This window comes from Cygnus atratus, chromosome 14, assembly GCF_013377495.2.
Source record: "Cygnus atratus isolate AKBS03 ecotype Queensland, Australia chromosome 14, CAtr_DNAZoo_HiC_assembly, whole genome shotgun sequence".
NCBI classification, from domain to species: Eukaryota; Metazoa; Chordata; class Aves; order Anseriformes; family Anatidae; genus Cygnus; species Cygnus atratus.
The window spans coordinates 8,578,206-8,590,302 of record NC_066375.1 but is presented as its reverse complement, the minus strand read 5'-3'; the positions used below and the strand labels follow the sequence as shown (position 1 = coordinate 8,590,302).

The 12,097-nt window shown below is 39.2% G+C and overlaps 1 protein-coding gene across 5 annotated transcripts in view; it reads left to right on the top strand.

Annotated features, from left to right (window-relative positions):
• EBF1 (EBF transcription factor 1) overlaps positions 1 to 12,097 on the top strand; it is a 273,984-nt gene that overhangs the window by 236,954 nt on the left and 24,933 nt on the right. For all 5 annotated transcript variants that reach the window (XM_035559572.2, XM_035559571.2, XM_035559574.2 and 2 more), the window contains exon 11: positions 3,923 to 4,011. In XM_035559572.2, the coding sequence (XP_035415465.1) occupies positions 3,923 to 4,011 (89 nt within the window). The remainder of the gene's footprint in view (positions 1 to 3,922; positions 4,012 to 12,097) is intronic.

The window sequence follows — 12,097 nt, the reverse complement described above, 5'->3', positions numbered from 1 at the left end:
ATTGGCTTTTTACTCACCTATGTAAAACAATGTACTTTTGTAAATGGATTTCTGGCCACTTTACTCCTTTTTTTTCACATAAAAAGTAAGCACTGTCAATCAAAGAATTTTAAGGTTTATTTCCTCTTTAGAAATGATTGATAGCCTTTTAGATTTACAAGTTGACAAGTTAAAGGGTTCTATTGGTATAATTATGTACTAAATTCACAGTCTTTCAATTTAAATGTCCTTTTAAAACCGCAAGATTATCATACCTGTATTTTGAAAAGTGGGCCAGTCAGTTTGGGTTGGTATACAAATTGCTTCCATTAGCCTTGGGACCTATTTGAATTTAATACAGTTTTTAAAGTTAGTAGTACTTTCAATACTACTTTTAAAATTTAGGGTAATGGGAATGCATTTTAAGTACAGTATGTGTTAGCTTGTTTTTAATGTATGGATGTCAAGAACATAAACAGCGAGTTTGTATTCCTTATTGATTCTTTTTTCCAATCAAGGAAAATAAAATGTTCTTTGAATTAGAGCACTGGGAAAAGTGTTGTTGTGAATGGACTTCAAAGGCAGAGACCAGCCTTATGCTCCCAGGGGACAGAGACAAAACCTTGCACGAAGCTGGTATCTCACCTTGTGTGTTAGCTGCTGTGAATGGTGGGCTGAGAGCTGGCTTTTCTGCAATGCCAGGAGATTAGAATATAACCTTTTATTTGGAGTTTTGCCAGCTACTGACACAGGAACTGGTGTGTCATCCATGCTGAATTTGAGGTTAAATATTTAAACAAGGCTCTTGCTCTGAGATATGACTAATTGCATTTGACTTGGATTATAAATGAGATTAGGAATGGAGGAATGGAGGGTTGATATTGTCCAATCTGTGGCTGGATGTTCAGGCAGTGAAGTGGTTTTTTTTGTTGTTGTTTTTATTTTTTTAAATTTCTATCTAAGATTGCAAGGGTTGAATGGATATGGACTAATGAGTGATATTTGACAACTACTGCTCAGGACCCACCCACTCTAGCAATTTGCTGTGTGCAGCCTTTTCCCCACCACTAAAGTAAAGCTTAAGGTATTTGAGGCAGAAAGTTTTCAATATCTCTCAGAGGATGCTTGATGCCTTGTGAGATTGGACCATAAAATTAACATTTTTTTTTGGTCATTTAGTTCAGAAAATACTCACAGGAAATACTCTGTGGATTTCAAATGTGTTGAATGTGTGGGAAGATATGAGAAAATGACTGCCATCTCTGGGGGGATTTCAAAACTGGCCTCCATTTATGATATTGCAGAATTTAGTAACTACTTTCCCAAAGGATGTAAGGGGAAAATGGCCATAAACCAGAATGAATTAAAGAAGAAACACATTTGACAGAAGCATGCTAAAATCTTCTAACGTATTTGCAAAAGAAATGTAAATTATAACAGTGGTGGTTTGTTTTTTTTTTTTAATCTTCTCAGAGTAGTTTTGATAATAAATATAAAGAGCAGTAAATTAATTTACTGTAAAATTTGAAGAAGGTCTAAACTACATGGGTCAGCAGCAGGAAGCCATGTAAGGAAACTCAAAGGTAATGAAATCAGATGTTTACAAACACACATACCATGATATTTTCTGCAAAACTACAAAACAGAGTGGACAGTGTGTGGCCAGGGTGTGAAAGGAAACACTTGGAAAAATAAAAGAAAGGTCCAACCATTCAAAAAAGGAAAAGGGCACAAGCAGGGGAAAAGCTTTATTCTCACCCCTTCCATGTGATGACCTGAATATAAACAGAAGATCAAATTCAGATATTTCCGATAAAGGGAAATGCATTAAAAGAAATAGAAGACTGGAGGTACACCAGGATCTTTGGGGTAACTGAGAACTTCTGACAATAGCTCAGAAGGTAACATCCTGAAAGATTTCTAATCTGGTGTTACCATAATACTGTAAAAGTCATTTCAAGATATGCTCAGAATATTTACTTCTGGTATTAGAGAAATGCTGAGATTCTGCTGGACTCTGTGCACCTCCAGCCAGCCCCCATCAGCTGTACATTTCTGGCTGACTGCTGTTGGGTAGATCTGGTATTTCCCTACATCACCTTCCTTCTGTCTCAATTTGCAGTGGCATTGCTGGGCCTGCTCATGGAGCTGGGATGTTCTGACAGCCCAGGAAGACAAAAATCTGACCCTTTGGTTGCCAGTATGACTATCCACTGTAGAAATGTGGTTAGAAAATAATAGTTTAAATGGAACAGTTTCTTTAAAAACTGTACAGTTTTGTGAGATTGTTTATGGAACAGCAATTAATTAAAAACAAGCCAGGGACAGGATATTACTTTCATGACAACAGTATGGTCTGGCTGACAATCTTTAATGTTAGCAGTATGGAAAAAAAAAAAAAAGTGCTCTTCACTTAAAAAGTGGAAATATGGACAAATTGTTCCACATTTGATGAGACTGATGGAGCCGTGTAACTCACTGAGCCACGAAGAAGTGCTTACACAAAGTGAGACTGGGAGGCACACTGATGCTTAATCTTTTCGCATGAATCAGATGGCATTATTCAAGCCCCTTAATAAAGTTCATAATAAAACCACCATAATGTAAGGTGCAAGATGTCTTCATAATTTCATAGGCAGAGCTTTTGCAAAAAATATTTTTGTGATTAATAAGGTAAGGCAAAATATGTTTAAGAAAAACTTTAAAGTGAATCTCCAACCCCCTGCCTGCCTCCCCCCTCCTTCCCCCAACAATAAACTGTTAGGTTTCCTTCCCACCAAAAAAAGACTAAAAATATAAAGTTTCATACTGGAAAAAAAAATCTACATTTTTTTCACTGAACTCAAAAAAAAAATTGCTAACAAATTGCTGTAGAAAGTTTAGTTGTCTCTACTGGCATGGGAGAGTCATGATGTGCTGCTGTTTAGAGATACTTGAGAATGCTTGACTCTTGTTCTAGTTCACCAAAGCACTTAGGAAATTTTAAGCACATGTTGAAGTCTCACTAACATCTGAGTTTTAAAGTGATCATATGACTGGAAATATAGCTAGAAGGTCATTCAATGCAGTCCCCTGTAATTACAGGCAATCATATGAAAAATATAATATGCTCAAATTTGCTTTGCTGAAATCAAATGGGTTTAAGTATGTGCTTACAGATAAGCATGTGCTTAAAGGCTTGGCACAGTCAGAGCTGTGATTAATGCAGAGAGGCCAGCTTTCTCATGACGATTCAAGTGTTTTACCTCCACCATTTCTCTACTCCATTTTACTGGACAAGGACCAGGGAAAGATGAGTCTTTTTAAATTCATTAGGTCTTTTGGAACAGTTTAGCACTGATTGGGTATGACCTGGGCTGCTGAAATCAAGGGGAATTATGTCATTTACTTCATTTAGATGAGTGAAAAATAAAGCCTCTGCCAGGACAAATGTCTGTAGTTCACAACAAAATTATACATGGTCATTGCACATGGAACGTATGAAATGTATCATAGAATCTGGAACAAGAGAGGCTCCCTAGTAGTTACTTCTTTTGTCTTCCCATCGCAAAGGACCTTCCTCATAACATGAAAATAGGAGGAAAAAAACAAAAACAACGCGAAACACAGAGTGCAAAGCATTTATCAGATGAATTTCATCATGGCTTTTAGAGATCATAATTGCTTTCTATTTTGAAATATTGTGTGTACACAACATCCACAAATTTTCTAGCAACCTTGTCATGGGCACACAAGGGGGAAGGTTTGCATTGCTGTTTGAACCAAAGCCTCAGAACCAACCTCAAACAGTGTTTGAACCAAAACTTCATAGTCTGTGCTGATTTCAGTAAAAGGAGAGTTTGCTGTGATCCTTTACTTGGTTTTGCAATGCATTGCCAATTGTTCCAGCGCAACAGAGCCTGCTTGCTATGCACTTGTCACATCACCTTGTTTGTTGTTTCAGCTCTGAACGAACCCACCATTGACTATGGTTTCCAAAGGTTACAGAAGGTTATCCCCCGGCACCCTGGTGACCCCGAACGCTTGCCAAAGGTCAGCACAAAGTTTATTGTTTTATTAAATACGGCAAAACTGTTTACTGCATGCTTTTGTTTGAAAGTAAGCCTTTTTGAATTTTTCCCTGAAAATGCAAGTATTTCTGTAAATGTAATGGTCCAGGTTTGCTACCCAAACAGTTAAGCTGAAGGAGAGGCATGGCCAATGAAGTCCAGTCAAGCAACTTTCATTATAGGCGTTATGAGACTTCTCTGACTTTCTGAGTCACTGCTGACTCAAAAAACTCCTGCCTACCTTAAAATCAAATCTTACTCTGCCTTCTGAAATATGTTATAAAGAGCACATTTTTGGTTGGTATTTTAGAACCTGAGTGGCTTACTCATAGCAGAACGATGCTTCTCAGTTTTGGTATCGCAGTAATACCTGCATAATTTTGAGTTCACCATTGATGAAATCAAGTAATCTGGGTCTTCAGGGAATATGTGTCTAGTGCTGCTGCACCATGTGTTGTTTTAAGATAATAATAGTGTACTGATGTATTTCAGGATCTCTAAAATAATCAGAGCAATGTGAAGCAAAATGATTTGGTGTTCATTCACATCAAAATAAGTGGGAGACTTTGTCAATTTCTTTCAAGTAAAAGCTGAGTAAAAAAAAAGAGTAGTTCACGAGGCTTCTGGTACTTCTGTCTTATACTGTGAACATGCTGTCTGGGTCTGCACTCACATCCATTCTTGCTACTTTGCCATGCTGTGCTTTCAGAGCACCTTGCTCAGACAAGTATTTGCGGTGAGGTTTGAGATATGCTGCAGAAAAAGTGGAGGTATTTGAAATAGGGTTGCTCAATGTTCATTGCTGCAGACCTGAGACACAGAACAGTGCTTTAGCTGATGTTTCAGGCCAGACCCCTTAAATAATGCACGTCCAGTATAGCCTGTGTGACTGGATAAATCTTATGACCTTCCTTCCATAGCTTCCTGAGCTGTACATAGGCTTTTATTGGGGATTGTTGTGGGCTTTGGTTAGTTAACATTTCTAAAGTGTTTCTAAGGTGAGAAGAGATCATGAACACTGTAACTTACTTTATTTCTTGACAGAAATGAAATTCAATATGTGATTTTTTAAAGGCATGTTAAGTCTTTTATCTTTGCTTAGGAAGGCTATAGGCTGTGGTTTGGGGGTCGATCATGTGTTGTCCTTCCCTCTTACCACTAGAGAAACATGCTGTCCTGGAGAGTTACATTTTACATTGGCTCCGTTCATCCTCTACAAGCTGTCCCTTTCTCTGACTTTTGGACAGATTTGCAGCAGGACAGCTTTCATAGGTTGTCAGATTTCCCTCCAGAGGTGCAACCCTTTCCAAAGAAAGAGAGCATCCTTCTGGAGGGGATCTTTCATCTGTACTGTGCTTCTGTCACTAAACAGGCACACAGAGAGGAATTGTTTCTTAGAAAATTAGAGGTCAGCCTTCATTACGTACCAGCTATCTGCAAGACCAAAAGAAATGCTGCAAATTTCCCTGTATCCAATGTTCCAGCTGACTAGTAAATGCTTGTGGCTTCTGTTTCTAAATGAGAAAATTCAAGTATAAAAAAGACTGAGCAATTCCAGATTGGGTTATGCACGTGGATGCTGAAATGCAGCACTGATTTCCACAGGTATTGGTCTCCCTTTCAGATGCCTATGGCATTGAGGGGGTCGTCCAGCAATGCTTTTTTTTTTTTCTTTTTTCTTCTGGTATGGGAAAGTAGCCATGAGGCTCTACATCCTCCTTTTTCCCATTTCAACTGAGACTGTTCCCTCACTAATAATCACACATTTCTGCTATCTAGTGTCATAAAACAAAAACAGGCAGAAGAAAGCTTCATCTAGCTCCATATCCTGACTCCAATATTTAGCAGGTATTATGGATAGGGTATGAGAAAGAAGGTTAATACTGAGTCATCTGTCCCCTCACATACCCTTTTGGCTTAATGTATTTGTTCTGAGTACTTTTTCAAGATAGATTTTCAAGTCTTTAAATCAAGAGAAATTGTATTTATAGAGGCAGAAGTGCAACTGATGCCCTGAAAGAAAAAGTTACTGCTTAAAGAACTGAACAAACTTAGGGAAGAAACTAGTATCTTTGCAAGGTTAGAGGGATGAAGAGGACCTTTTTTTTCTTTTTTTTTTTTTTTTTCCTTTTTCTCTTTTTTTTGTCTTTGGATAATTCTTTGTGTGCAAGCTTGAAGGTTGGACCTCAAGTTCAAGACTCATTAATATGCCACACACAGAGGCTGAATGCAGCAGGGGTTGGCACATGTCGACTTCTGCATTTGAGGCACTGATGGTTCAATTCCCAGCATCGCTTGCTGGCTCCAGAATCATAATCAAGGACGCAGCGAGTCTCTGTGCTGGGTGAGCACTGCACAGCGCTCTTCCCCATGTCATTAAACCAGGAAGGGCTTTGGCAGTATTCCACTATAGACAATTCTCAGTGGCTACTTAGAAAAGAGTTGGAAGCCATATGGCTTCCACAGTGGAACCACAGGCAGAGAGGGCAAATGTATGAGAGAGACAGAGTAAGACAGCAGAGAGGAGAGCTCAGAGTTTTAAATATCCTTTCTTCCATTTTTCCCATTGTCCTGCCAGTGCATATCATTGCCTTCTGCTCGCTGAAAGCCTTGTACTTTATTTGTTAAATAAGAAAAACAAAACACATTTCTATAATTGCTGCTAGGGTTTGTGTCTCTTATTCCATTGAAACATTTCTGATGAGTTAGAGATCTTTTAAGAAACAGAACTGAATACACTGTTTGTGTTCAAAAGGGCATGCAGTACTTCCCAACAAGACCAACAAGAGGATTCTGCTGTGTGAGTTATCCCGAAGTCAAGGAGAATTGTTGAGGCCACCAACTGCATGTTAGCACGTGCTTTACTACAGAGCTTGGGAGCTAACAGTCATATTTGTGTCAACAGGCATTTCTAAAACCATTGAGGCATTGAATTTCAGAAGTTTGATCTCTGCTAGTTTAGAAACACTACTTTCATAACCACTCAGTGTCCATGCTTGGGATGAACTTTTTGAAATGTTCCAACTATCTGCTGGAAGTAGGCAAAGAAAAAAGCCAGATTTTGAATTTTTTTGTCTCTCCCAGTGGCCGAATTTGGCATCAGTGAGTGGCCAAATTCCTTTGGAGAATGTACTCCTGTAGTGAGATGACAATTGAAAAGTAGAGATGTGTTTAAAGTAGAAACGCAATACATAGTTTCTGAAGAAGAAGGAGTGGGAGCTGATGTTGGCAGCTCAGCTACGTTGCTAGCTATGGGCCAGAGTTCCATTCCCTTTGTGTACAGAGCAGGAAAAGCAACCAGTTTAGGGTTGTCACTAGCAGATGTGCCTGTCTGTACACGCACATGCACAGACACATACACCAAGAGGAGAAACAAGCAGTACAGGGGTGGTAGGATTAGCACCCAAAGCTTGGAGTGAGATCAAGTACCAGGAGTGTGCGGGGTAGTATAGTCTTTCCTTTCTAATACAGACAGGAGGCAGATCAGAGGAAACCAGAGATCTCTTGGGAGAAGTGAAAAGAAAAACCATGATGCTAATGTTAAGAAATTGTATCGTTGTCCTGGAGGAGCAGTCTGCAGAAAGCCTGCCTGTGGAGCTGGGGAGTAAGTCTGCACGTGCATGTGCATTCTCCCTGTCTCCCGCTTTTGCATATGTGCACGCAAATACACACGCGTTGTTGGTTCCTGTGTACATAACTGCAGTGGAAATCACCGGAGAGTTCAGATCACAACAACATGTTGAATCTATTGAGGTTCATTTATGTAACCATCCTACAATCCTTAAAATAAATCCCTGGCAGATACGTTGAGATTCTGTAATTTTGTTAGAACTCCACAGCTATAGCTGTAAAACAGTTTCAACTGTGAGCTAGATTTGAAACACATCCATCCTAAATGATTTAATAACAACGATTCCTCTTTATATGCAATTTCCTAGAATTTATTTGCCATTTTCACCACTCTTACAACTCATCGCTTTTATTTAAATTAAGCTCATGATTGTTCACTCTGTGTTGGAGAAGCATGTCAGAGCATCGACCCCCTCTGTGATCTGACGTCCTCTTCCTCCCAGTCTGCTGCTTAAATGCGCTCTCTGAGAGACCCCTCATCCTTCCTGAAAGGGACCTTTAGTTCTGGTTTCCCTTCATGTAGATGAAAGTGGAGCCTCTCTCTAGCACACAGGGGCCTCCCCGCTGAGCAGAGAGCACACGTAACCAGGCTCCACCTTCCCTTCAGCTCCTTTCCTCTGGTCAGTCATTAGACCCCAAGACATACCCCACCTCCTCATTAGGACACTAATAGAAGACAGGTGGTTATTAGGAACCAGTGACTGCCAAACGCAGTTGTCTTTTCCCCTATGAAATCCCAGAGATTTGCCCTTTATCCATTGTGACATGAGAATTGTTTATATTACAAACAGAGGTTGTCTCTGAACGTGGGTGGGTTGGCCTAGGCTTGCTGGCTGAGGTTAAAATAGCAATGAAGACAAAGCAACTCAGGTTTGCTGCTTCAGACAGACCTGGTGGAAATTCCTGAATGGATCTCTGTCTGCTCACCAAGATACTGTGTTTTCATGCTATTTTAACCTAAGTTAGTCATATGTATATGTTTTCCACCCAGTGTAACAAAGGGGTTCGTAGAAAACTTGTATAATGAGTATAGGCAGGAAGAGGAGGCATGTGAAGAGGAGCTGATGGAGTTCTGTATAGCAAGGAAGGCATGAGATGTGCTTGGTGGTTTCTATGCTGTACTGTAAAATTTTTAGGAATGTGAGACAAGAGTTAAGATTGACACTAAATCCTTCACAGTTGGATATATATATATTTTTGCATTTCTTAACAATTTGGGCAGTTAGTTGTCTGAAGGGCTTGTTTGGTTTTGATTTTCAATTTATCCTGTTGAAAATATTCAGTTTTCAAAGTTCGGGTTTTGAGTTTCAAAGCTATTGAGAAATAGATGACCAAAACGCCTGCTGCTACTATAGAAGTATCCTCCTTATGGGGTGCTGCATGTCAGAGGTGAAGGGGCGTCTTCAGGAATACACAAAGAGTCCGAAATGAGAGAGAGCTGAGAGACAGCCACATTGCTTGCTGAAGGGCAAAGCCTCATACAAGTGGCTGGCAAGGAGCCCGTTCCTTTCTGAAGGTCAACAGCGTGCATGCACATTTCACTGAGTTTTCTTTATAAGTGGGTCAGCATTTACTCAGCAAATGATTAGAGCAGATGGTGTATTTAAAATCTATGACAAAACTTTTAATAGATCAGGGCTAACATGATGACAAGGAGCTCTGTGCCATTCTCCATTCCTGATTCCTGCTTTGCCTAGGGGTAAAAATCATGCCTGGGGTTGGATTTTCTCGACTGCTCATTCCATCTGAGCAACTCAAACCACTTGTTTGAGCACCCTGTAAGACTGATCCTCGTCTTTGTGTCATCCTGTATCCTTTATTGTTATTATTTTAAAATGCAACAATGAACTGATGGTGGCAGGAAGGCACCAAACAGGTAAACATGGTCTCTTCAAGGAACAGAGCTTTGAAGGAACAAACCACAGTTTGAAGAAAGTAACAAAGGCTGCATTTGTGTATTTTGCTCTGTGGAGCTGAAAATATCTAGTAAATTGATCCTGTGGGAGTAATAAATACACATTACTTTATCTTGTACTTCATGTCCTATACCCCTGAGCCTTGATAGAACAACACCACTTAATAGACTTAAAAAAAGAGTAATTACAGTCATTGGTTGTGTGATATTTCAGCCCTTCCAGCCCTGCCTGACCTTCTAATTTAGCTCACCGTGTCTAACTAATGCATTTATATTCATCTTTTATGAAGCATGTGTAGTACAAAATTGACTTTGCAGCCTTTAGCAAGCTGTCTTACCAGGTTTAGGATCTGGTTAGTACAGTGTAGGGTACAGCATATGTACATTTACAGCAGAATCTAGCGTGCATATGGTTCTGATCAACTATTGCTTGTTATTCTTTTGGAAATAAAAAATATTTATTCCACTTCATCCCTCCCCTCCCCTTTTTAAAGCTTTTATTCATTGCGGCATTATTTACAGCTAAACATGCAGGCAGAAAGATGCAAGCATTTTTAAAATGATTACCACTAATGTTTCTACTTGTCAGAAGTGCTTAAATTTTCCTGCACTTTGTCTAAAAACTTAGCACTTTTACCTTTTAAGAATTACAAATTTATAAGATCTTACTAGGCTGATTTACAAACACAGCTGACAGTTTATGATGAATGATGTTGCAAAATGTACAATATGTTTCTCTGTCATTTCTATGCATGTATATATTAAGAGGAAGATTAAGAAGAGAGAGAACCCCGCTCTGAAAGAAACCCGTGAGTTAGAGAGCACATAGAAATCTCTCTCCTGTGTTTCCTCATAACTTCCTGCTCACTTCACTCATCCAGTAGAGCACAATTGTTCTCTGTGCATTTTCTTCCACCATATGGTATCCTCATTACCATACACTAAGGGTCCATATGGGGAACTTGTGAAGTGAACTGTATTCATTTTAACTGCCAGATGAGCAGCCTTTTGCTTTGCAAGCTTAGCTTAAGTCATCTGCTGTCTTTATGTTGTTATGGCAACACAGCACCAATAAAAAATCCTAATCTACTGTAAGTATCTGAGATCACAGTATTTTAAATGCTTGCCGTAACTGTCCTCTAAGTGAAGATGCTTGTTGTTATTGTATGACGAAGGGTTATTGTCTACTCCAGCAGGTGGCAGTAAAGAAATTGTTTCTTTTTTTTAAACCTTTTATATATATTATATATATATATATATATATATATTCTTTTTTCTCCCTCCTCTCCCCTCTATGTCAAAAAGTCATAGATTGCACATCATGGTCAGTCATCTGCATTTTGTAGGATTTCTGCTGTTGCAGACAGAATTGCAAGTGATGCTTTTAAGTTGCATCTCAAATACTAAAGACAGTGAAGTATGCAACTGTAGTGGCAGCTCATGTGCTTTACTGGCAGAGAGACCCAGGCTCATGTACCACTTCACCAGAATTCTGAAGCCTTCATGTCCGTGCAGCTATTTCTTCTTTGGAGTTGTTTAGTTACATTTCCAAACTCCTGATTCAAACACAAAGCTAATTAAGAATATCTTATAGTAACGGAAGTCGGCAGCAGCATCCTTAAATATAAATCATTTTCACTTCCGCAGGCCACATGATATGTTGCATCTCTGTCTCTCTGTCTGTATTGAAAGTGAATGTTTGTAGTCTCAGTTCATCAGTTCACATTAGCCTCATGCTGAATATTTAAACACAGAACAATTTGAACACACCATGAAGAGAGACAGTGACTGCACTTTCACTTGGAACAGCAAGGGCTCATCTAATAATAATTTAGTAAATCAGCCATTTAGTGGCTCAGTTGTACACTGCATTGTGCCAAATAACATTCAGTTCAACTGTATGCTGGTAAAATTGAAATTCAGACTCCAGTCACGTGGCACTTTTTTGCTCAATGGAGAGATGAAATGGAAAATCACCCTCCCAATAGACTGAATGTAGTGATTTATCAAAAATATAGCAGAGTGGCAATATAAACAGGATTTGGTATTATGTGGTACAATCTATTCTAATTAGTCTTTTTATTAGCTTAGTTTCTACTACACAGATTATGTAATAATTCAGGAATTGCATTTACATCTTCAATTATTGTATATGTGAAGAAAGAGCAGACATGCAGAGTTATTGCAAAGTTACTGTCCTTTAAGGCCCAGTCCTGTGGGAAGTGTAGTGAGACCTTTATTGCTGTATTTCCAGCGCTGACTCTCGAGGAACATCATGTCCTTAGGAGCAATGGGGAAACACAGCTGCTGCCTTTCCTCCTCATGAGGTGCCATGGATGTTACTTCATAGCACGAAAGCAATACCAGATTAATTTCTTTTCCCTGTTTAAGGCTATCATGATTTGTAGGGAATGGTAATCTCATACTAGACTAACTGATATAACTGGGGAAAAAAAAACAGACAAGCTCTTGGGTGCACGTGCCTTGCTTCCTGCATGCTGGCTGTACCTTTTCTCACCTGTAT